The sequence below is a fragment of the Arachis stenosperma genome, chromosome 1, assembly GCF_014773155.1.
Source record: "Arachis stenosperma cultivar V10309 chromosome 1, arast.V10309.gnm1.PFL2, whole genome shotgun sequence".
NCBI lineage: Eukaryota > Viridiplantae > Streptophyta > Magnoliopsida > Fabales > Fabaceae > Arachis > Arachis stenosperma.
Genome location: NC_080377.1, coordinates 85,590,215 through 85,616,449, shown reverse-complemented (window position 1 = coordinate 85,616,449; position 26,235 = coordinate 85,590,215). Strand labels below are relative to the sequence as shown.

Below are 26,235 nucleotides of genomic sequence, written 5' to 3'. Positions count from 1 at the left end.
TGGGTTTGGGAGGGAAAGTGGTTTGAATTTGAAGGGTGAGGTTGGTGGGGATTTATGAAGGATGGATGTGAGTGGTGAAGAGAAAGATGGGATTTGATAGGTGAAGGGTTTTTTGGGGAAGAGGTATTGAGGTGATTGGTGAATGGGGGAAGAAGAGAGAGAGTGATGGTGGGGTCCTGTGGGGTCCACAGATCCTGTGGTGTCAAGGAAAAGTCATCCCTGCACCAAATATTGCTCAAAATCACGTTTTGAGCCATTTCTGGCGTTAAACGCCGGGCTGATGCCCATTCCTGGCGTTTAACGCCAGGTTGTTGCCCTTTACTGGCGTTTAACGCCAGTCTGGTGCCCCTTTCTGGCGTTAAACGCCCAGAATGGTGCCAGACTGGGCGTTAAACGCCCAACAGCTAGCATTACTGGCGTTTGAACGCCAGCTTCTTCTTCCTCCAGGGTGTGCTGTTTTTCTTCCTGTTTTTCATTCTGTTTTTGCTTTTTTCATTGTTTTTGTGACTTCTTATGATCATCAACCTACAAAAAAGATAAAATAACAAAAGGAAATAGTTAACTATAAAACATTGGGTTGCCTCCCAACAAGCGCTTCTTTAATGTCAGTAGCTTGACAGAGGACTCTCATGGAGCCTCAGAGATACTCAGAACCGTGTGGGAACCTCCCAACACCAAACTTAGAGTTTGAATGTGGGGGTTCAACACCAAACTTAGAGTTTGGTTGTGGCCTCCCAACACCAAACTTAGAGTTTGACTGTGGGGGCTCTGCTTGGCTCTGTTTGAGAGAAGCTCTTCATGCTTCCTCTCCATGATGATAGAGGGATGTCCTTGGGCCTTAAACACCAAGGATTTTCCATTCACTTGAATGATCAACTCTCCTCTATCAACATCAATCACAGCCTTTGCTGTGGCTAGGAAGGGTCTGCCAAGGATGATGGATTCATCCATGCACTTCCCAGTCTCTAGGACTATGAAGTCAGTAGGGATGTAATGGTCTTCAACTTTTACCAGAACATCCTCTACAAGTCCATAGGCTTGTTTTCTTGAATTGTCTGCCATCTCTAATGAGATTCTTGCAGCTTGCACCTCAAAGATCCCTAATTTCTCCATTACAGAGAGGGGCATGAGGTTTACACTTGACCCTAAGTCACACAAGGCCTTCTTGAAGGTCATGGTGCCTATGATACAAGGTATAGAAAACTTCCCAGGATCTTGCCTCTTTTGAGGCAGTTTCTGCCTAGACAAGTCATCCAGTTCTTTGGTGAGCAAGGGAGGTTCATCCTCCCAAGTCTCATTTCCAAATAACTTGTCATTCAGTTTCATGATTGCTCCAAGGTATTTAGCAACTTGCTCTTCAGTGACATACTCATCCTCTTCAGAGGAAGAATACTCATCAGAGCTCATGAATTGCAGAAGTAAGTCCAATGGAATCTCTATGGTCTCATTTTGAGCCTCAGATTCCCATTGTTCCTCATTGAGGAACTCAGAGGGGATTGGTACACGCCCACTGAGGTCTTCCTCAGTGGCGTCCCCCTCCTCTCTTTCCTCTCCATATTCGGCCATGTCTATGGCTTTGCACTCTCCTTTTGGATTTTCTTCTGTATTACTTGGGAGAGTGCTAGGAGGGAGTTCAGTAACTTTCTTGCTCAGCTGACCCACTTGTCCTTCCAAATTTCTGATGGAGGACCTTGTTTCATTTATGAAACTTTGAGTGGTCTTTATTAGATCAGAGACCATTGTTGCTAAGTCAGAAGTATTCTGCTTAGAACTCTCTGTCTGTTGCTGAGAAGATGATGGAAAAGGCTTGCCATTGCTAAACCTGTTTCTTCCACCATTATTGTTATTGAAACCTTGTTGAGGTCTCTCTTGATTCTTCCATGAGAAATTTGGGTGATTTCTCCATGAAGAATTGTAGGTGTTTCCATAGGGTTCTCCTAGGTAATTCACCTCTTCCATGGAAGGGTTCTCAGGATCATAAGCTTCTTCCTCAGATGAAGCCTCCTTAGTACTGTTTGGTGCATTTTGCATTCCAGACAGACTTTGAGAAATCAAATTGACTTGTTGAGTCAATATTTTATTCTGAGCCAAAATGGCGTTCAGAGTGTCAATCTCAAGAACTCCTTTCTTCTGATTAGTCCCATTGTTCACAGGATTCCTTTCAGAAGTGTACATGAATTGGTTATTTGCAACCATTTCAATCAATTCTTGAGCTTCTGCAGGCGTCTTCTTCAGATGAAGAGATCCTCCAGCAGAGCTATCCAAAGACATCTTGGATAGTTCAGAGAGACCATCATAGAAAATACCTATGATGCTCCATTCAGAAAGCATGTCTGAAGGACATCTTCTGATTAATTGTTTGTATCTTTCCCAAGCTTCATAGAGGGATTCTCCATCCTTCTGTCTGAAGGTTTGGACTTCCACTCTAAGCTTACTCCATCTTTGTGGTGGAAAGAACTTTGCCAAGAAGGCATTGACTAGCTTTTCCCAAGAGTCCAGGCTTTCTTTAGGTTGAGAGTCCAACCATATCCTAGCTCTGTCTCTTACAGCAAAAGGGAATAGCATCAGTCTATAGACCTCAGGGTTAACCCCATTAGTCTTGACTGTGTCACAGATTTGCAAGAATTCAGCTAAAAACTGATGAGGATCTTCCATTGGAAGTCCATGGAACTTGCAATTCTGTTGCATTAGAGAAACTAATTGAGGCTTAAGCTCAAAATTGTTTGCTCCATTGGCAGGGATAGAGATGCTTCTCCCATAGAAATCAGGAGTAGGTGCAGTGAAGTCACCCAGCACCTTCCTTGCATTGTTGGCATTGTTGCTGTTTTCGGCTGCCATGTGTTCTTCTTCCTTGAAGAATTCGGTCAGGTCCTCTAAAGAGAGTTGTGCTTTGGCTTCTCTTAGCTTTCTCTTCAGGGTCCTTTCAGGTTCAGGGTCAGCTTCAACAAGAATGCCTTTGTCTCTGCTCCTGCTCATATGAAAGAGAAGAGAAAAAGAAAATGTGGAATCCTCTATGTCACAGTATAGAGATTCCTTGAAATGTCAGAGGAACAAAGAAATAGAAAGAAGAAGGAGAAGAAGAATTCGAACTTTAATTAGATAAGGTTCGAATTGTGCATTTAGAAGGAGTAGTACTCCATAAATAGAAGGATGTGGGAAGGAGGGAAGAGAATTTTCGAAAATCCAATTAAAAGATTTTGAAAACATTTTGAAAATTTGATTGATAATTTTCGAAAATTAAAAGTGAAAAAGAAATCAAGTGTTTTTTGAGAAAGATTTTGAGATTAGAAGTTAAAAAGATTTGATTGGAAACTATTTTGAAAAAGATGTGATTAAAAAGATTTGATTGAAAAGTTATGGTTTTAAAAAGATGTGATTGAGAAGATATGATTTGAAAACAATTTGAAAAGATGTGATTTTAAAAATTAATGACTTGCCTAACAAGAAAAGATATGATTCAAGCATAAAACCTTCCTTAACAGAAAAAGGCAAAAAAAATGTTCAATCAAATCATTAATTGTTAGTAAGTATCTTTGAAAAAGGAAAGAAATTGATTTTGAAAACATTTGATTGAAAAGATATGATTTGAAAAAGATTTGGTTTTGAAAAACTTTGAAAACTTGAAAAAAAATTGATTTTGAAAACAAAATCTTCCCCCTAGCACCATCCTGGCGTTAAACGCCCAGAATGGTATACATTCTGGCGTTTAACGCCCAAAATGCTACCTCTTTGGGCGTTAAACGCCCAACCAGGTACCCTGGCTGGCGTTTAAACGCCAGCCTGCCTTCTTCACTGGGCATTTTTGAATGCTCAGCTTTTTCTGTATAATTCCTCTGCAGTATGTTCTGAATCTTCAATTCCTTGTATTATTGACTTGAAAAGACACAAATTAAAAATATTTTTGGATTTTTAATAATCAAAATGCAACAAGAATCAAATAACAATGCATGCAAGACACCAAACTTAGCAGTTTGTGTACTACTGACACTATATGAGACACAGAAACACTCAAGCCAAAAGAATTCAAAGATCAAAACAAAGAACTATATGCATGAATTCGAAAAATATAACAAAAACATGCATTTGACACCAAACTTAAGATGAGACTCTAGACTCAAACAAGAAACATCAAATATTTTTGGGTTTTTATGATTTTGCAATTTTTTTGTGTTTTTCGAAAATTAAGTGGGACAAGGTATCAAAATCCTTAATGAGAATTCCAGGAATCAGTGCAATGCTAGTCTAAGACTCCGGTCCAGGAATTAGACATGGCTTCACAGCCAGCCAAGCTTTCAAAGAAAGCTTCGGTCCAAAACACTAGACATGACCAAAGGTCAGCCAAATCTTAGCAGATCACTGCTCCAAAAGCAAGATTGATGAAAATCAACAAGCTCTTGTGGTGATAAGTTGAAACCTCGGTCCAATCAGATTAGACATGGCTTCTCAGCCAGCCAGATTTCAACAAATCATCATGAAACTCTAGAATTCATCTTCAAGAATTTCGAAAAAAAATAAATACCTAATCTAAGCAATAAGATGAACCGTCAGTTGTCCAAACTAGAACAATCCCAGGCATTGTTACCAAAAGCTTGCTCAAAACTTGAACAATCCCCGGCAACGGCGCCAAAAACTTGGTGCGCGAAATTGTGAACAATACTTTTTCACAACTCTCATAATCCCCGGTAATGGCTCCAAGAACTTGGTAGCTCAATACCATGGCATTACACAACTTCGCACAACTAACCAGCAAGTGCACTGGGTCGTCCAAGTAATACCTTACGTATGTAAGGGTCGATCCCACGGAGATTGTTAGCATTGAAGCAAGCTATGGTCATCTTGTAAATCTTAGTCAGGCAAACTCAAATGTATATGATGATGAACGAGAATACTATAAAAGATAAAGATAGTGATACTTATGTATATCATTGGTGTAAGAGCTTCAGACAAGCGTATGAAGATGCTTTCCCTTCTGTCTCTCTGCTTTCCCACTGCCTTCATCCAATCCTTCTTACTCCTTTCCATGGCAAGCTCGTGTAGGGTTTCACTGTTGTCAGCAGCTACCTCCCATCCGCGCAGTGAAAGCTAATGCACGCACTCTGTCACAGTGCTGCCAATCACCGGTTTGGTTCCCTCCCCTACCGGAATAGAATCACTCTTTTGCGTCTGTCACTAACGCCCAGTAGGTTACAGGTTTGAAGCACGTCACAGTCATTCAATCATTGAATCCTACTCAGAATACCACAGACAAGGTTAGACCTTCCGGATTCTCTTGAATGCCGCCATCAGTTCTTGCCTATACCACGAAGACTCTGATCTCACAGAATGGTTGGCTCGTTTGTCAGGCGAGCACTCGGTTGTCAGGCGATCAACCATGCATCGTGCAATCAGGAATCCAAGAGATATTCACTAAGCCTCAGATGCTTGTAGAACAAGAATGGTTGTCAGTCACCTTGTTCATGGGTGAGAATGGTGATGGGCGTCAATCATCACCTTCATCATGTTGAAGAACAAGTGATATCTTGGACAAAGAACAAGCGGAATTGAATGGAAGAACAATAGTAATTGCATTAATACTCGAGGTACAGCAGAGCTCCACACCTTAATCTATGGTGTGTAGAAACTCCACCGTTGAAAATACATAAGAACAAGGTCTAGGCATGGCCGAATGGCCAGCCTCCCAAAGAGGGTTCAATCATAAAAACATGATCAAAAGATTCTCCCCAATACAATAGCAAAAGGTCCTACTTATAGAAAACTAGTACATAGATGAGTAAATGACATAAAAATCTACTTCCGGGCCCACTTGGTGTGTGCTTGGGCTGAGCAATGAAGAAATTTCGTGTAGAGACTCTCCTTGGAGTTAAACGCCAGCTTTAGTGCCAGTTTGGGCGTTTAACTCCCAATTAGGTGCCAGTTCCGGCGTTTAACGCTGGAATTTCTTGAGGTGACTTTGAACGCCGGTTTGGGCCATCAAATCTTGGGCAAAGTATGAACTATTATATATGGCTGGAAAGCCCAGGATGTCTACTTTCCAACGCCGTTGAGAGCGCGCCAATTGGGCTTCTGTAGCTCCAGAAAATCCACTTCGAGTGCAGGGAGGTCAGAATCCAACAGCATCTGCAGTCCTTTTGAGTCTCTGGATCAGATTTTTGCTCAGGTCCCTCAATTTCAGCCAGAAAATACCTGAAATCACAGAAAAACACACAAACTCATAGTAAAGTCCAGAAAAGTGAATTTTAACTAAAAACTAATAAAAATATACTAAAAACTAACTAGATCATACTAAAAATATACTAAAAACAGTGCCAAAAAGTATACAAATTATCCGCTCATCAGGTAGCATTTTTGTTTCATGTCAGTAGTATCTAAATTTGGCCTGACAGGAGTTTCAAACTTCTTGAAACTCTCTGCCGCACTCTCCTTTGGAATCTGCGGACTTTTTTCTTCTTTTGACCCCCCATCACTTGCAATTTTATGTACCAGTTTCTCTAATTGTTCTAGCAGTGTTGGGGAATCTGGAATTTTTGCCACGTGTTCAACTTGCATTGATGCTCCCTCCTGCGTTGTTGTTTCTTCTTGGCTCGAATCAGTGAAGCCAAGGCTGAATGATGGCAATTGATCTTTTTTAGGAACGTACGATGCTGTCCGTGCCATCATCAACAATGCAGCAGCGTCTTCTGAAGCTGGATTACTGCGTGATCATTTATAACATATTGTAACAATAAGAATATACGGATGATAACCAAAACATTAATTTTAGTGTAATGAACCTATATTTTAGATGGAGCTGGGGGAGGTGTGGGTGTGCTTTCTTCAAGTTCTTGGGGGGGTTCAGGAGTGTTGCACGGCACATAAAATTAATCATTACGTAAATAAAACTATTCAGGGGAAATATACACCCAAACTGTAACCCAATATACACCCAATAATATTTCTTACGTTTTTGTAGTTCCTTCAATTTGTAGCAGAGGGATTGGTTCATATTTTGTCTCACGTGTTTCTTCAAATTTCGGCACAGCGGTTGTTTGGGACACTGGTAGACAAACTTGAATCGGAACTCTAAACAAGAAGAAAAATGAAAGGTTAACAATGCCTTTGAAAATAAAAAGGTTATAAGAGTGAAATGTTCTTGAAAAAACTCACATTGCAAGAGCTTCGGACGGTGTCTCTTTCCTCACAAGCATCATATTCAAATCAGCCGGCTCACTGTCTGACTCTTCAACCAGACTCATTCTAAAATACACCCAAAGAAAGTCAAAAATACACCCGAACAATTCAAAAGAAAGACAGGCTTTGTTTTTTGAGAACTTACATAATTGCAGTTTTTGGTTTTTTTTTCCTGCCTTTTTTTCTCGAATAAAATAGTAAAGGGCGTTTTTTCTAAAAAAATATACAGAATTAGAAGTAGAAGGTAATAAAAGAACAAAAGTAATGGTTATTTGAAAGAGAAATTACATGCTGTCTGCCGGTTTGTTTACGCTACTTTGTGTTATGTGTCCTTGAGAGGAAAGATCATCACTTCCCAAGTTTACGTCTGGTATTCTAAACAGAGTTCATGTTATTCAGACAAAATATCATACAGTTAAATCATGATAACAAGATTTTATTAAATAAAGCTTCTTACGTTTCAGAGGAGACATAGTGACCTTCCGTCGATCGCAGGTCAGCTTCCTTCTCCCTGCGAAACAAGAAACAGTTATTAACAAAGAAAACACGCTAAAATCTGAAATATACACCCCAACAAGACATACCCCTGTGCAGCAGAATTTTCATTCTTTCCCCTTAAGAATTCATTTAGTTCTTCACTTCTTATTTCAGATCTGTCAGTACATTCATAAAAGAACATGTTAACAAAAATAATCATGATTATAGACGGTAATATAGCTTACAAAGTACTGTACCCATGATAGGATTGATCTTCTTCAGGAGATGAATGCTCAACAACAACCTTTTTATTTTTGGATTGTGTTCTGGGTGGAAAAAACAAGTATGAATTAGAAATAAAAAGTTAATTTTATCACAAAATATTATTCAAAAAAGTGCTTACTTTTTGGTGTTCTTTCTGTCTTTTTCTTTTTTTTTTTGCTTCTTCACCAGTGATGATTCTTCGCTTCTATAAGTTATTAAGAGACACTTCTGTTAATACATGAAATCTTTATAATAAAGCCAAAAGAGAGGAGTAATAATTTCAGAACATTACTCATCAGTTGATTCAGATTCTGCCTCAAAATCTTCTTGACTCTTCTTTCTTTTTTTGGAGTCGAGCAAACAATCATTATTTAAAATATAGTAAAGATATAAAATACACCCAAATGAATGCATGATATACACCCAAATGAATGCACAATATACACCCAACACAACAAACAAAATACACCCATTTTAATAAACAAAACACACCCAACTTGATGAACAAAATACACCCAAGTATGGTACTTACTTTTTTCCTATTTTGCTGGGTTATTTTCTTGGTGAATCCTCTGAATCTTCTTGAGTCTCAGACTCAGAGGTAGAACTCTCATTATCATTTGTTTCTGTGTCCAAAGACGATGTTGAACTTGCCTTCCTTTTTTTTGTTTTTTTTTTATTTCTTATTTTTTTTCTTTTTTCTCTATTTTTTATTTTCTCTCTTGTTTCCGCCATCTTTACAATCCTCTGAAAATTAGAAATTTTAGTTAGCGGCATTCAGGTAAATAAAATACAACCCACATATTATATTCACTTACCATATTTTCCTCTATTTCCTCCTTCATTCTTTCCACCAACTGCTCCTTACTCCAGTTCGCTATCCAGCGTTTTGGTGGTCTTTCTGCCCTCTTCTTGTTTTTATTTTTAAAGAGATGAAAGTAAATTATCATCAGGGCAAAGAGGCAACCATTAATTGCCTTTTTCTTTTTCTCCTTGTAATCGGTTACGCCCTTGATAATAAAATTCAATACATGCCCTCCCCAGTTTCTCTCTGTTATGGTCTCCATCTCAAAAATTGGGGTCAGGTGCACAGGCGAGATTTTGTTTATTGTCGTTGGTAAAAGGAATGCCATATGTATATAGAGAATGAAAATTCTCTTGAACATTAGGCGATCCTGTTCGTTACCAACACCAATATCCATCATCTCATCTATAAGACTTTTGAGGGTCTTACCTGATGTGCATAAAGTTGATATGCTACGATTTTAGGAAATTGCACGATCGGCAAAATTCCTTCCGGCAAGTGCACCGGTTATCGTCAAGTAAAAACTCACAATAGAGTGAGGTCGAATCCCACAAGGATTGGTTGAATGAGCAATTCGGATTAGAAGTGTGTTCTAGTTGAGCGGAATCAAGATTTAGATGAGAATTGCGGAATGTAAAATTTGCGGGAAACGTAAATGGCAAGAACTTAAAAGTGCAGAATCTTAAATTGCATGAATTAAAGAGCTAGAAGTTAAAGTGCTGAAATTAAAAAGGGATGGTGATTGCATGAATTGAAATTGCAGAATGTAAATAGAAATGGGTAGATCAGAGATGAGTAGTTCATTGGGTATTAGGAGATATTGAGATCTCCGAATCAAAACATTTTTATCTCTTCCTCAACCAATGCATTCATTGAATTTTGCTTGGCAATCTTATATGATTGGATCCCAATCCCTTGGCTCACCAATTCTCTCTAAAAACAAACAAATTCCCAATCCCTTGGTTTAAATGTTCATAAGAAGAGATGATGCTCGATCACTGATTATACCACACAGTTTCATGAACCACAATTTGGTAGGATTACATGTCACAATATCCATCCAAACCCCAATTCAATTCACTGTGAGAAAGCTTCTCTAGCATGAATCCTCCATTCCTTTCCCAAGGTTCCGAAGGATTCCAATTATGGGTAGTTTCTTTCCCAAGACAACTACCCAATGGAGTTAGATCGAGAAGCTTTCTAACAAAATTCAAGAGAAAAGATTGAAGAAGAAGATAAAACTATTATTGATTCATTGAATTACAATAGAGCTCCCTAACCCAATGAAAGGGGTTTAGTGAGTCATAGCTCTGAATTCAATTACAAAAAGATGAAAAATTCTCCAGTGTCCCAAAAGTGCTAACTAACTTCAATTCTATCCTATTTATACACTTTCTAAATTGAGCTTCTGTTGTGTTTCTTGGGCTTTGAGGCCTTTCCCTGATTTCCTTTTGCTTTAGGTTTATGGTCCATAATCCTGATGAGGCTGTGATCCAATTCTGTAACATTCATTGAGCAAACTTAGTGATAAACAAGTAATGACACGAGACTTAACAAATTGAAGTTCCAGACTCATCAATTCTTCAGGCCCAATCCCATAAACCATGATATTCAATTGGGTTTCATACCATAATAGGTTTAAGTTGAAGTTTGTGCTCAAATGCTAGCTTAAACTTCAATATACTTGGCCCAGAAACCCTTTCAAAAGATGGCGTTTAAGTTGAAGTTTAAGTTTCAGTTTAAGGTTAAACTGAAACTTAAACGTGGAAATGGAAGAAAGCAACTATGGAGTGTGGTATAGTCGAACACGTTTAAGCTTTAGTTTAAGGTTAAACTAAAGCTTAAACGTGGAATTGAAGAAAGCAACCCTGGAGGCAATTTGTGGTCGAACACGTTTAAGCTCTAGTTTAAGGTTAAACTGGAGCTTAAACGTGGGAATGAAGAAGGTAGCCCAGGAGTGTGAATGTCGAACACGTTTAAGCTCCAGTTTAACCTTAAACTGGAGCTTAAACGTGGAAATGGCTTCCTGGTGCATAATGTGGGTCGAACACGTTTAACCTCCAGTTTAAGGTTAAACTGGAGGTTAAACATGGAGATGCTCCCTTGGTGCTATTCTCCTTCTGGCGTTTAACTTCCAGTTTAAGGTCAAACTGGAGGTTAAACGCCAATTTCAGCATTTCTCAACTTTCATGATTCTGGCGTTTAACTTCCAGTTTAACCTTAAACTGGAGGTTAAACGCCAATTTCAGCTTTGGTGCATTTCTCATTCTGGCGTTTAACTTCCAGTTTAAGGTTAAACTGGAGGTTAAACGCCACTTTCAGCATTATATGGGTTGGCAGTTTAAGTTCCAGTTTAAGCTTAAACTGGAACTTAAACTCCACATGTGATCTTCAAGCTTCCTTTATTGATTTTGTTGCTTCCTTGCCTAGCCTCTTCTTCCCTGAAATCATCCAAACAATTGCATCAAAGTCTTGCAAAATTTCATGAGAAATCTTCCATTCATAGCATTCAAGTAATATAACTAAAAACTGATGGAATTTGCATCAAAATTATACTGTTTGGGTGATTCATTACTTTGTTGTTCATTTAACCATTCTTGGTTACTTTAAGCTCAAGAAAATGCATAAAACAACTAAAACTAACAGAAAAAATGCTAGTGAAACTAGCCTAAGATGCCTTGGCATCACAACACCAAACTTAATACTTGCTTGTCCCTAAGCAAGTCCTGAGTTATTTGAGAAGAAAGTATGAAACAAAAAGCAATTACATTGGCTATATTAGCAAGCCTTTGAAGTTCATCAGAAGGGTTTTATGCAGAAAGTTGCAGCATCACTTTTTCATTCTTATCAGGTAGGATTATCACTTTTTATTGCATCCATCAAACACTGCTATGGCCTCTTGTTATTCTTATGTCCTTGGCACTTTTTCCTTTCTTTGTTTTTCTTTTTCTTAGAGCTCCTTTGCTCCTTGTTTGCTCAGTGTCATGTGTTGCACAAGCCTTTGGCATTTTCTTTTTCTTATTAGTGCACTACACATATATCCACTACAGGCATTTTAGTTCACATTTCTTCTTGAGACATTGGTGCCCAGCACCTCTTTGTGTGACTAAATGTTTTGTATTTAGGTTGCTCTTGATAATGGACTTTTGGTTGATAATCCCGGGTTAGTTAACCCAAGTTACCAAGTGTTGAAACACTCCTCAGAACCTATTCATCCAAGCATATCCTTAATACATAAACACCACAGGCATTTGTCTCAGAAGTTCAAACCATTGGTGCCTAGCTTATTTTCTCAATTTTTTTTTTTTGCTTTTTGGTTGCCCTTTTTCAGTGGCTTTTTCTTCTTCTTTTTCTTTCTTTTTCATGGTCAAAGACATTTATTCATCAAGATCCAGAGACAGTATTCAACTTCTACACAAAAAATGATAAGTCTACACTCAATTTCCAGTGAGCTGTCTAAACAATCAAGCATGCATACCACCACTGAATTCTACTTGATTTGTCACTAATTGAGCCAAGTTACTTTTGTTCAAACTTTTCTTTTATTTTTGGAAACAGAACAAGCATGGCAAGCATTTGTTTAAGAAGGTAGAGTTATATCCAAACATCTAGGCATTCACTTTATTCAAAGCAGTAAACCAACACTCATACTAACAACTTCACATTCCAGAAAGATTCAACAATTACAGTTTAAACCAGAACAAGCATGCTTTTGTTTGCCTTTTAAAGAATGGTCAAGGAACAACACCACCTTGTGAAATTTCTTGTTTTCTCTTTGTTGCCAGGAAACAATTTGATTTCTCCTTCTTCTCCTAGTTGTTGCTTCATGTTCTTTCTAAGGTCCTAGTTTCCTTTCCTGCAAAGAGTGATGAAGTTGCTTGCTTCTCAAGCACTTGAGTGGTTAGCTCAATTATGTATGGGCAAGTGTCTGAGTCTTAAGTTGGTGTGTGAACACCAAACTTAGTCTCCTACTTACTCCTCTGCTCTTTGAATCCTTGAATTCTCCTTGGAATGAAGTTACTGCTAAGGAATTTAAGCATTTCTGTGATTGTTTAGAATGGTTGTTCCTTTCATATAATTCAAAGGTTATTGTGTTCAGTTGATCTGTATGGTGGAACACCAAACTTAGAGTCACACATTCCCCTTTGAATTATTGATCCACGAATTCATAGTTTGGTGTGAAACACCAAACTTAATTCTTTGCAATGCACAGAAACTACTTCACCTTTTATTGAAGCAAATAAAAGAAACAGCAAAAGAGTATTACCTTAGGTTGGGTTGCCTCCCAACAAGCGCTTCTTTAACGTCACTAGCTTGACGGTTGTCTTCCTCAGTTGAGGTGATATTTAACCTTGTCCTTCTCCTCCACATCTCCCAAGTAATGTTTGAGTCTTTGACCATTCACAGTGAAGGTTCGTTGTGACTTTTCTTCCATGATTTCTACTTGTCCATATTGGGAGACCTTGGTGACAAGGAATGGTCCAGACCACCTTGATTTTAGCTTCCCTGGAAATAGCTTCAGCCTAGAATTGTAGAGCAATACTTTTTGTCCTTCTTCAAATTTTCTTGGGGCTATGTTGCTGTCATGCTTCTTCTTTGCTCTTTCTTTGTAAATTTTGGCATTCTCATAAGCTTCAGCTCTGAATTCTTCCAACTCTTGAATTTGCAACATCCTTCTTTCTCCAGCAGGTTTGCTATCCAAGTTCAAGAGTTTCAAGGCCCAGAATGCCTTGTGCTCCAACTCCAGTGGCAAATGACAAGCTTTTCCATATACTAGTTGGTAAGGAGACATTCCAATTGGTGTTTTGAAAGCTGTCCTATATGCCCAAAGAGCATCATCTAGCTTAATCGACCAGTCCTTCCTTGAAGTTCCCACAGTCTTTTCCAGGATTTTTTTGAGTTCCCTATTAGATATTTCGGCTTGCCCACTTGTCTGTGGATGGTATGGTGTGGCTACCTTGTGTTTGACTCCATATTTTAGAAGCAATGCCTCTAATGGTTTGTTGCAGAAGTGGCTTCCTCCATCACTGATGATTACTCTTGGAACCCCAAAACGGCAAAAAAATGTGTTTTCTGAGGAAGTTCATGACTACCTTATTATCATTGGTTGGAGTTGCTATTGCTTCAACTCATTTGGAGACATAGTCTACTGCCACAAGAATGTAATTATTTGAGTATGAGGTGGGAAAGGGTCCCATGAAATCTATTCCCCATACATCAAACAATTCAAGTTCCAAAATGAATTGTTGTGGCATTTCATTTCTTCTTGGCAGGTTCCCAGCTTTTTGGCATTCATGGCAGTGCTTCACCAGTTCCTTTGCATCTTTGAAGATAGTGGGTCAATAAAAACCACACTGCAACACCTTGGCTGCTGTTCTTTCTCCTGCAAAATGTCCTCCATAAGTGGAGCCATGGCAATCCCATAAGACTTCCCTTCCTTCTTCCTCTGATATGCATCTTCTGAGTATGCCATCCGAACATTTTTTGAACAAGTATGGTTCGTCCTAGATGAAGTATTTAGCATCATTTACTAATTTCTTCTTTTGATGCTTGTTAAATTCCAACGGCAAACTCCCAGTGGCTTTGAAGTTTGCTATGTCTGCAAACCAGGGTGCTTTGTGAATTACCATGAGTTGTTCATCAAGGAAGCACTCATTTATATGTGTGCTTTGTGTGCTTCCTTCTTCACATGGTATTCTTGATAAATGGTCTGCCACCTTGTTCTCTACACCCTTCTTGTCTTTGATTTCAATGTCAAATTCCTGCAACAAAAGAACCCATCTAATAAGTCTTGGTTTGGATTCTTGTTTAGCAAGTAAGTATTTTAAAGCTGAATGATCAGTGAAGACAATGACTTTAGATCCAATGAGATAGGATCTAAATTTGTCAAATGCAAAGACTATTGCCAAGAGTTCTTTTTCAGTGGTTGTGTAATTCCTTTGGTTATCATTCAAGACCTTACTGGCATAATAAATCACATGTACCAAATTGTCTTTCCTTTGCCCTAACACTGCCCCAATAGCAAGGTCTGATGCATCACACGTCAGTTCAAAAGGTAAGTTCCAATCAGGCGGGGCAATGATAGGTGCAGAAGAAAGTTTTTGCTTCAAGAGTTCATAGGCTAGCATGCAATTTTGATCAAATACAAAGGGTATATCAGAGACAAGCAAGTTACTCAAGGGTTTGGCTATTTTAGAAAAGTCTCTAATGAACCTTCTGTAAAAGCCAGCGTGTCCCAAAAAACTCCTAACTGCCTTGTCATTACTTGGTGGAGGTAGTTTTTCAATGAGTTCCACCTTAGCTCTGTCCACCTCAATGCCTCTATTAGACACTTTATGGCCAAGGACTATTCCTTCTGTGACCATGAAATGACACTTTTCCCAGTTTAATACTAGGTTGGTCTCTTGGCATCTCTTAAGCACCAAGGCAAGGTGGTGTAGGCAGCTATGAAACGAATTTCCAAACACAGAAAAATCATCCATGAAAACTTCAATAAACTTTTCGATCATGTCCGAAAAGATGGACAGCATGCACCTTTGGAAAGTTGCAGGTGCATTGCACAATCCAAAGGGCATGCGTCTATACGCAAACACTCCATATGGACAAACAAATGATGTTTTCTCTTGATCTCTTGGATCAACTACTATCTGATTATAGCCTGAGTATCCATCCAGGAAGCAATAGTACGCATGTCCTGCAAGCCTTTCAAGCATCTGATCCATGAATGGGAGTGGGAAATGATCTTTTCTGGTGGCTTCATTGAGCTTCCTGTAGTCTATGCACATCCTCCACCCAGTAACAGTTCTTGTGGGTATGAGTTCGTTCTTCTCATTTGGCACCACAGTTATGCCACCTTTCTTGGGAACTACATGGATGGGACTAACCCATGGGCTATCAGAAATGGGGTAGATTACCCCTGCCTGCCATAACTTCATGACCTCCTTTTGTACCACTTCTTTCATGACGGGATTCAATCTTCTCTGAGCTTGAATGGAGGGTCTAGCATCCTCTTCTAATAAGATTTTATGCATGCATATGGATGAACTTATCCCCTTCAAATCAGCTAGGGTCCATCCTATGGCATCTTGATGGGTTTGTAGCACCTTGATCAGTTCTTCTTCCTGTTCTTGGCTCAGGGCAGAGTAATGATAACAGGATGGCTCTCACCACTACCCAAGTATGCATACTTGAGATTAGGGGGCAATGCTTTGAGCTCAAGTTTTGGTGCTTCCTTCTCTCCTTTCACTCTATCTAGCATGCTTGGCATGGTTGTTTCAGCAGCCTTGATGTCACTAACTTCAATATCCTTTGTGAACTCCTCCTCTGTCACTTCCTTTGTTGTTTCCTCAAAGGTTTCTTGTATTGTAATGTCCACTACATCCACCCTCATGCATTCTTTCAGTGATTCTGATGGATAACTCATTGCCTTGAATACGTTAAACACCAATTTCTCATCATGTAATCTAAGAGTGAGTTCACCCTTTTGGACATCTATGATGGCTCCAGCAGTAGCCAGGAAGGGTCTTCCCAGAATTATTGAAGCTTTGGCTTCTTCCTCCACATCTAACACCACAAAATCGGCAGGAAATATAAAATCTCCCACTTTCACCAACAAATCCTCAACTATCCCATGAGGGAATTTAAAGGTTCGATCTGCCAATTGGAGGGCCATTCTTGTTGGTTTGGCTTCCTCAATCCTCATTCTTCTCATCATTGCTAGAGACATCAAATTGATACTGGCTCCTAAGTCACACAAGGCCTTCTCCACCATGACTTCTCCTATGATGCAGGGGATTTGGAAGCTGCCTGGATCCTTCAATTTCTGAGGCAATTTGTGCTGAATGATGGCACTGCATTCTTCAGTTAACAGCACAGTTTTCTCATTTCTCCAGCTTCTCTTCTTGGTCATTAATTTCTTTAAGAATTTTGCATAGAGTGGCATTTGCTCTATTGCCTCAGCAAACGGAATGTTGATTTGAAGCTTCTTGAAAATCTCCAAGAATTTGGAGAATTGGCCATCCTTCTCACTTTTCATCAAACGTTGAGGATATGGTGCTTTAGGTGTATAAGGCTTCAGGACCTCTTTTTCTTTTTCTTTTGTTGCAGACGGTGTAAAAGATTGTCCCTGTTCCTTATCTCTCACATTTTCCTTTGCTTCATCCTCTGTGGTTTCCTTTGAGATCTCCTTTAGCTTCTTTCCACTTCTGAGGGTTATGGCCTTACACTCTTCCCTTGCAATAGCCTTGGCAGCATGAGAAACGCTTGGCCCAGGGGTTTGTTTAGACAAGTACACAATTTGATTTTCTAGCTTCTGGATGGCAGCTCCTTGGTTTTGCAAGTTAGAATTTACTTCTTCCTTAAAAGCTTTCAATTCGGTTATGTCTTGACTCATGGTTGCAAGCATTTCTTCTATCCTGTTTAATTGATCTTGAAATTGTTGGTTCGGATTAGGTTGGGCAGGTTGATTATTTTGGCCATGATATGGTGGTTGGGAGTAAGTGTTTTGTGTGGCTTGGTATGATCTTTGGTTGGAGTTGTAAGGTTTGTGGTTTTTTGGTTGGGTTTGCTGGTTTCCCCACCCAAAGTTTGGGTGGTTTTTCCAACCTGGGTTGTAAGTGTTGGAGTGTGGATCATATGATTGCTTTTGTTGGTTTCCCACATAGTTGGCCTCTTCCCAATCACCTCCTTCAATGCTTACTTCCTCTTGATCTTGTGTGTGTATTGCAGCCACTTGATTTGTGTCTAATTTCCTGGTGAGCTCTGCTAGTTGCTTGGTAAACACCTTGTTTTGGGCTAGAATTGTATCAACATGATTCAGCTCCATGACTCCCTTAGTGTTGTGCCTCTCTGAAGCATAGTAGTACTCATTCTCAGCCACTGTCTCAATCACTTCAATGGCTTCTTCCACAGTCTTCTTCCTGTTCAATGAACCTCCTGATGAATGGTCTACAGCCTTCCTTGATTCATAAGAGAGTCCATCATAGAAAATATGCAATTGCACCCAGTCATGGAACATGTCTGGTGGGCATCTCCTTGTCAAATCCTTGAACCTCTCCTATGCCTCGTAGAGAGTTTCACCATCTTGTTGTTTAAAAGTCTGAACCTCAGATCGAAGCCTATTGACCTTTTGTGGGGGGTAGAAACGTGCCAGAAACTTGCTTTCCACCTCATCCCAGGTTGTTAGGCTCCCCCTTGGGAATGATTCCAGCCACTTAGCTGCCTTATCCCTAAGTGAAAATGGGAACAAGAGCAGTTTATAGGCATCTTCCTGGACTCCATTGGACTTCACAGTGTCGCAAATTCTCAGGAATTTTGTGAGATGTTGGTTTGGATCTTCATTAGCACTCCCACCAAATGAACAATGATTCTCCACCAGTGATATTAGCTGTGGTTTGAGTTCAAAATTGTTGGCCTGAATGGGTGGTTTCTGAATGCTGCTACCACAATTCCTAGAGGTTGGGTTTATGTATGAACCAAGAACCCTCCTCTCAGGAATGGCATTGTTTCCATCAGCCCTCTCATGGTTGTGAACTTCTCTATCTATGTTGAGATCTAGAGCTTCCTCAAAATTGTCCTCAGATTCTCCTTCAGATTCTTCTTCTCCCAGTACTCTCTTCCCTCTTGCTTCCCTTCTAAGTCTATGAAGGGTCCTCTCTGGTTCGGTATATGGAGGAGTTGATATCTCTCCTCTCCTACCTGTCATACAAGAACACACCACAAGCAACAAACAAGTGGAATACTCTTGGTTAATGGAAGAGTATGGTTAGAGCAGTTGAGGAATTAATTCAAATAGTTAGTGGGTCAGTGAGTTAGTTGCTTGAATTGAAGGGCATAAGAAAGAAAAAGCAAGTAACAGAGTGCAGAAATTAAAAATTCAACAAGTAACTTGAACTAAATTAACAAAACAAGAAAAAATGCTCAATCTAGTTAACTTCCAATTTGAGAATTGTCAATCGAAAACCAATCCCCGGCAACGGCGCCATAAACTTGATGTGCATAAAGTTGATATGCTACGATTTTAGGAAATTGCACGATCGGCAAAATTCCTTCCGGCAAGTGCACCGGTTATCGTCAAGTAAAAACTCACAATAGAGTGAGGTCGAATCCCACAAGGATTGGTTGAATGAGCAATTCGGATTAGAAGTGTGTTCTAGTTGAGCAGAATCAAGATTTAGATGAGAATTGCGGAATGTAAAATTTGCGGGAAACGTAAATGGCAAGAACTTAAAAGTGCAAAATCTTAAATTGCATGAATTAAAGAGCTAGAAGTTAAAGTGCTGAAATTAAAAAGGGATGGTGATTGCATGAATTGAAATTGCAGAATGTAAATAGAAATGGGTAGATCAGAGATGAGTAGTTCATTGGGTATTAGGAGATATTGAGATCTCCGAATCAAAACATTTTTATCTCTTCCTCAACCAATGCATTCATTGAATTTTGCTTGGCAATCTTATATGATTGGATCCCAATCCCTTGGCTCACCAATTCTCTCTAAAAACAAACAAATTCCCAATCCCTTGGTTTAAATGTTCATAAGAAGAGATGATGCTCGATCACTGATTATACCACACAGTTTCATGAACCACAATTTGGTAGGATTACATGTCACAATATCCATCCAAACCCCAATTCAATTCACTGTGAGAAAGCTTCTCTAGCATGAATCCTCCATTCCTTTCCCAAGGTTCCGAAGGATTCCAATATGGGTAGTTTCTTTCCCAAGACAACTACCCAATGGAGTTAGATCGAGAAGCTTTCTAACAAAATTCAAGAGAAAAGATTGAAGAAGAAGATAAAACTATTATTGAATCATTGAATTACAATAGAGCTCCCTAACCCAATGAAAGGGGTTTAGTGAGTCATAGCTCTGAATTTAATTACAAAAAGATGAAAAATTCTCCAGTGTCCCAAAAGTGCTAACTAACTTCAATTCCATCCTATTTATACACTTTCTAAATTGAGCTTCTGTTGTGTTTCTTGGGCTTTGAGGCCTTTCCCTGATTTCCTTTTGCTTTAGGTTTATGGTCCATAATCCTGATGAGGCTGTGATCCAATTCTGTAACATTCATTGAGCAAACTTAGTGATAAACAAGTAATGACACGAGACTTAACAAATTGAAGTTCCAGACTCATCAATTCTTCAGGCCCAATCCCATAAACCATGATATTCAATTGGGTTTCATACCATAATAGGTTTAAGTTGAAGTTTGTGCTCAAATGCTAGCTTAAACTTCAATATACTTGGCCCAGAAACCCTTTCAAAAGATGGCGTTTAAGTTGAAGTTTAAGTTTCAGTTTAAGGTTAAACTAAAACTTAAACGTGGAAATGGAAGAAAGCAACTATGGAGTGTGGTATGGTCGAACACGTTTAAGCTTTAGTTTAAGGTTAAACTAAAGCTTAAACGTGGAATTGAAGAAAGCAACCCTGGAGGCAATTTGTGGTCGAACACGTTTAAGCTCCAGTTTAAGGTTAAACTGGAGCTTAAACGTGGGAATGAAGAAGGTAGCCCAGGAGTGTGAATGTCGAACACGTTTAAGCTCCAGTTTAACCTTAAACTGGAGCTTAAACGTGGAAATGGCTTCCTGGTGCATAATGTGGGTCGAACACGTTTAACCTCCAGTTTAAGGTTAAACTGGAGGTTAAACGTGGAGATGCTCCCTTGGTGCTATTCTCCTTCTGGCGTTTAACTTCCAGTTTAAGGTCAAACTGGAGGTTAAACGCCAGTTTCAGCATTTCTCAACTTTCATGATTCTGGCGTTTAACTTCCAGTTTAACCTTAAACTGGAGGTTAAACGCCAATTTCAGCTTTGGTGCATTTCTCATTCTGGCGTTTAACTTCCAGTTTAAGGTTAAACTGGAGGTTAAACGCCACTTTCAGCATTATATGGGTTGGCAGTTTAAGTTCCAGTTTAAGCTTAAACTGGAACTTAAACTCCACATGTGATCTTCAAGCTTCCTTTATTGATTTTGTTGCTTCCTTGCCTAGCCTCTTCTTCCCAGAAATCATCCAAACAATTGCATCAAAGTCTTGCAAAATTTCATGAGAAATCTTCCATTCATAGCATTCAAGTAATATAACTAAAAACTCATGGAATTTGCATCAAAATTATACTGTTTGGGTGATTCATTACTTTGTTGTTCATTTAACCATTCTTGGTTACTTTAAGCTCAAGAAAATGCATAAAACAACTAAAACTAACAGAAAAAATGCTAGTGAAACTAGCCTAAGATGCCTTGGCATCATTACCCTGGAATCTTCTAAAAATTTCTTTATTATCCTCAGAAAGTTTCTTATAATTGAATTTTGTAGGAAATAGATCTCCTACAAAAAGGAAAACAACATAGTATGAAAATCAGTTTAAATACACCCATGCATAAGCTTAAATACACCCAAGCATCAGTTAATATACACCTATAATTTTTAGTGAGTTACCTGATGCCTTGATGCCAAGCGCATCACCTATTCTTTTTGGTGTTATTTTAAAAGAACCGTATCCGGTTTCCAGCCTGTTCTCCCCTAATTTGAAGTTGTTAGCCAACTCCCTTAATACTTGGTGATGCACCCTTAGTGGTGGGATGTGCATCAAGCCACCAAATCCCAAATCTCTCACAATCGTTTTCTTCTCCTCACTCATATTTCTGAATTTTTCACTTAATAAATGTGTTGCACACTTAAGGTCTTTGGTTTGCTGTAAAATAAAACAAAATTATAGTCAGATATATTTCTATTATATAAAACTGATTTCATCTGAGGCATATATTTGTTCTTACATTTTTTCCAGCTTGGTTTCTCGCTGCCATTTTTTCTGAAACGAAAAATACACCCATAGATGTCAGTAATATACACCCATAGATATGAGTCAGATACACCCACAGATATGAGCCAGATACACCTATAGATATGATTCAAATACACCCATATATATCAGTAATATACACCCATAGATATGATTCAGATACACCCAACAATTTATGCCATATACACCTAACAAGTTACTCCATATACACCCATTAAATTATGCAATATACACCCAAGAACAACCAATATTACAAGGACAAGCAATATTAGAATAGTTGTAACAGTTGATTATATTACACTATATCAGTTCAGAAATTTACATCCAACAAATTATGCCATATACACCCAACAAATTACGCAATATACTCCTAAAAATCAGTTATGAGAAGAACTAGAACAAGAAGATCAGTAAAACGTAGAATAACTAAGAAGAACAATAAAACCTAGAACCAAGAAGAACAGTAAAACGTAGAACAAGAAGAATATTAAAAACAGTAAAATGAGAGATAGAACAAGAACAACAGTAAAACCTAGAAGAACGTAGAAGAACAGTAAAACCTAGTTCTTCGATTTCGAAATGTGAAAAATCTACAAGATGACTAAAATAGTAACGTACCTTGAGTAATATTTCTTCGTTTTTTCTGAAAATTGTTGATGGAGAGTTCTATCTTTTGTTGATGGTTTCTACTAATCTTCGCGACGAGTTTTATCTCTTGATTTTGGAATGTTGCTCGAAGGTTGACGGTTTGTGTATTCTTCGAAGGAGAAGTGGAAGAGTGCACCATAACGAGCGCTTTTTTCCGATGCGTAACGGTTGAGTGACGCGTGTGACATTGACGCTCTATTCAAAGGGTGTGAGTGCGCGTGTATTCTTATTGGGCTGGGCCAACTTGTAATGCTTGTATACATTTTTTGCTTGTATGTGTAGCAGGCCCCTAAAAAATATACTTCTGTTATATCTATTTCTCAATTAATAATAGTAATTATTAGTAATAAAAAAAAGGATGGAGATTGATAAGGCTGGATAATATTTTGTAATAATGACACAAATACTATAACATGTTGATCACGATTCTGTAATTTTAGTATAATTCTTGTAACCAAATTTTCTTGCAAGAAAAATCTTTGAATTTTTATGAAATCAAAATTCATGCTTGAATGGTGATTTAATGGAGTTTTGTGACCATTTGGTGTCATTCATGATGAGTTATAAGGAATATAGTGTAATTGAATTGTTCGAAATTATAAGGTTGAAGAGATTAGAGAATGTCTTATAACACTAATACAGTTCCTGTAATCTACTGTTCAAGATTTTATAGCTCTAGTATAATTTCTGTAACCAAATTTTCTTGTGAGAAAATTTTACAATTTTTCATGAATTCAAAATTAAGGTTTAGATGTTAATTTCATCGAGTTTTGTAATCATTTAGTGTCATCCATGACGAGTCATAAAAAATATAATATTGTTGGATTGTTGAAAATTATGAGATTAAAGAGGTTGGAGAATGTCTTATAATATGATGTAACCTGTTGATCAAAATCTTATAACTCTAGGAAACTTCCTGTAATCGGATTCTCTTATGATAAAATTCCTTAAGTTTTTTTGGGAATCAAAATTTATGATTGGATGGTAATTTTATGGAGTTTTGTGATCATTTGTTGTCATTCATGATGAGTCACAAGAGATCTAACATGGTTGGATTATTGCAAATTGTGACATTGAAGAGGCTGGAGAATGTCTTGTAATATAGACACAATGAAGAATGAAACTTTTGCGCGATCTAGAATTTTCACAAATAAATTACCATTGTAAGTATAGCTTTTAGACCGACAAGAATTTCTTTCTTACAAAAGTTTTGGTTGTCACAATTAACAAACCCAATGAAATTTATAAACCGAAGTATTCAAACCTCGGGTCGTCTTCTCAAAGAAATGCAGGGAAGTATGATTTATTATTGGTTATGGTGAATAGTATTTTTGGGTTTTAAAAAGGTTTTGAACAAGAGAAATAAATTGCAGGAATTAGTAAATCAATAATTAAGAAAACTCTTAGCAAGGTATGAGAATTGGAATTTCTATCCTAGTTATCCTTATCAAGTGTGATGAGAATTGGATTTTTAATCCCACTTAGTTATCCCCTATTAAATAAAGAAAAGTCAAGTTGACTAATTAAATTGATCCTCAAGTCCTAGTCAACTTTTAGAGCGATCTAAATCAATTAGCAATTGCCAACTTCAACCACTGCTGAGTTTGATAACTCAAGTGTTACCAATCAATTAAGCAAAGCCAAAAGGGAAGAAAATTTACTCGAATGAAAATAATTTGGATAAAGCAGAAGCATCAATAACATAAATTAGAGAAAGCAATCATAAGTCTGAAATACCTCAAATTGTATTAAATAGAAAATCAATCTAAACATAAAGGTTTCATAAACTAAATCGAGAAAATAAATAAAAGGAATATTGAACCTGTGATTGAAGAAGAGGAAGTCCTAATTCTAATCCTAAGAGAGAGGAGAGAATCTCTCTCTCTAAAAACTACATCTAAATCCTAAAACTATGTATGAATGTATGTTGTATCCTCTATGTTGATGAATGGATGTATTCCCCAATTTATAGCCTTTAATTTGTGTTCTCTGGGCTTGGATCTGGATTAAAACGTGGCCCAAAATCATCTTCAGCACATTCTGTAATTTCTGCAGATCGCGCAAGTCACGCATCCGCGTGGGTCACGCGGTCGCGTCATCTGGAGTTTTACTCTTCCACGCGGTCGCGTCAGTCACGCGTCCGCGTCATCTGTGTTTCGCATGAGCCACACGTTCGCGTCATGCACGCGTTCGTGCAGATGCCAATTTGCGCAAGGCACGTGTTCGCGTCGTCCACGTGGACGCGTCGCTGCCAGTTTATTCAAAAATTCTATTTTGTGCTTTCCTTCCATTTTTGTATGTTTCCTTTCCACCCTTTAAGTCATTCCTGCCCTATAAAACCTGAAAGTACTTAACACACAAATCACGGCATCGAATGGTAATAAAGGATAATTAAATTTAATATTTTTAAAGCATTGGAAACATGTTTTCTGATATGTCATATCATAAGGAAGGAATTGTAAAACCATGCAAATTCTTATGAATAAGTGGATGAAAAGTTGATAAAAACACTCAATTAAGCACAACATGAATCATTAAATAGGGGTTTATCAACCTCCCCACACTTAAACAATAGCATATCCTCATGCTAAATCCAAGAGAAAAGATGGTGCACAAAATTGTGATCTCTAACAATGGCATTCAACTTGGTATGCGCATTTACTAACTCAGCACTTTCTTCACAACTCTGCACAACTAACCAGCAAGTGTACTGGGTCATCCAAGTAATAAACCTTACGTGAGTAAGGGTCGATCCCACAGAGATTATTAGTATGAAGCAAGCTAAGGTCATCTTGTAGATCTCAATTAGGCTGATTCAAATGGTTATGGAGTTTTCGAATATAAAGATAAATAAAACATAAAATAAAGATAAAAATACTTATGTAAATCATTGGGGGGAATTTCAGATAAGTCTATGGAGATGCTTTATCCCTGTTGAATCTCTACAACATACTGCTTTCTTACTTTCAATCCTTCGTACTCCTATCCATGGCAAGCTGTATGTAGGGCATCACCGTTGTCAATGGCTACTTCCCATCCTCTCAGTGAAAAAGGTCCAAATGCTCTTGTCACAGCACGGCTAATCATCTTTCGGTTCTCGATCATGTCGGAATAGAATCCATTGATTCTTTTGCGTTTGTCATCACGCCCAACAATCGCGAGTTTGAAGCTTGTCACAGTCATTCAATCCCTGAATCCTACTCGAAATACCACAGACAAGGTTTAGACTTTCCGGATTCTCAAGAATGACCGTCAAAGGGTTCTAGCTTATACCACAAAGATTCTGATTAAGGAATCCAAGAGACACACGCTCGGTCTAAGGTAGAACAGAAGTAGTTGTCAGTCACGCGTTCATAAGGATGGATGATGATGAGTGTCACGGATCATCACATCCATCAGGTTAAAGTACAACGGATATCTTAGAACAAGAATAAGCTGAATTGAAGAGAAAATAGTAGTAATTCCATTAAAACTCGAGGTACAGCAGAGCTCCACACCCTTAGTTTATGGTGTGTAGAAACTCCACCGTTGAAAATACATAAATGATCAAGGTTCAGGCATGGCCGAATGGCCAGTCCCTATAAACGTGATCAAAGGATCATAAGGTAATCCAAAAATAATCCAAAGATGTCTAATACAATAGTCAAATATCCTATTTATACTAGACTAGCTACTAGGGTTTACAGAAATAAGTAATTAATGCAGAAATCCACTTCCGGAGCCCACTTTGGTGTGTGCTTGGGCTGAGCTTGAGCTTTACACGTGCAGAGGCTTCTTTTAGAGTTAAACGACAAGTTGTAACGTGTTTTTGGCATTTAACTCTGGTTCGTGACGTGTTTCTGGCGTTTGACTCCAGAATGCAGCATGGAACTGGCGTTGAACGCCAGTTTGCGTCATCTTGATTCGAATAAAATATGAACTATTATATATTTCTGGAAATCTCTGGATGTCTACTTTCCAACGCCATTGAAAGCGCGCCATTTGGAGTTCTGTAGCTCCAAAAAATATATTTTGAGTGCAGGGAGGTCAGAATCCAACAACATCAGCAGTCCTTTGTCAGGCTGAATAAGATTTTT

The 26,235-nt window shown here is 38.4% G+C and overlaps 1 protein-coding gene and 2 non-coding genes across 3 annotated transcripts; 2 read left to right on the top strand and 1 right to left on the bottom strand.

Moving 5' to 3' along the window:
- The first annotated feature begins 2,325 nt into the window (after positions 1-2,325).
- Positions 2,326-2,433, top strand: LOC130951359 (small nucleolar RNA R71). Its single transcript, XR_009073943.1, has one exon. It is a non-coding gene; the product is annotated as a small nucleolar RNA R71 (small nucleolar RNA).
- A 13,412-nt stretch (positions 2,434-15,845) lies between these two features.
- Positions 15,846-17,105, bottom strand: LOC130981803 (uncharacterized). Its single transcript, XM_057905517.1, has 2 exons — positions 16,668-17,105; positions 15,846-16,139 (listed from the first exon to the last, which is right to left on the bottom strand). The coding sequence occupies exons 1-2, from the start codon at positions 17,103-17,105 to the stop codon at positions 15,846-15,848; spliced, it is 732 nt and encodes a 243-aa protein (XP_057761500.1).
- Positions 17,106-17,727: 622 nt separating this feature from the next.
- LOC130950195 (small nucleolar RNA R71) lies at positions 17,728-17,831 on the top strand. The gene has a single exon (XR_009073538.1). It is a non-coding gene; the product is annotated as a small nucleolar RNA R71 (small nucleolar RNA).
- Positions 17,832-26,235: the final 8,404 nt, after the last annotated feature.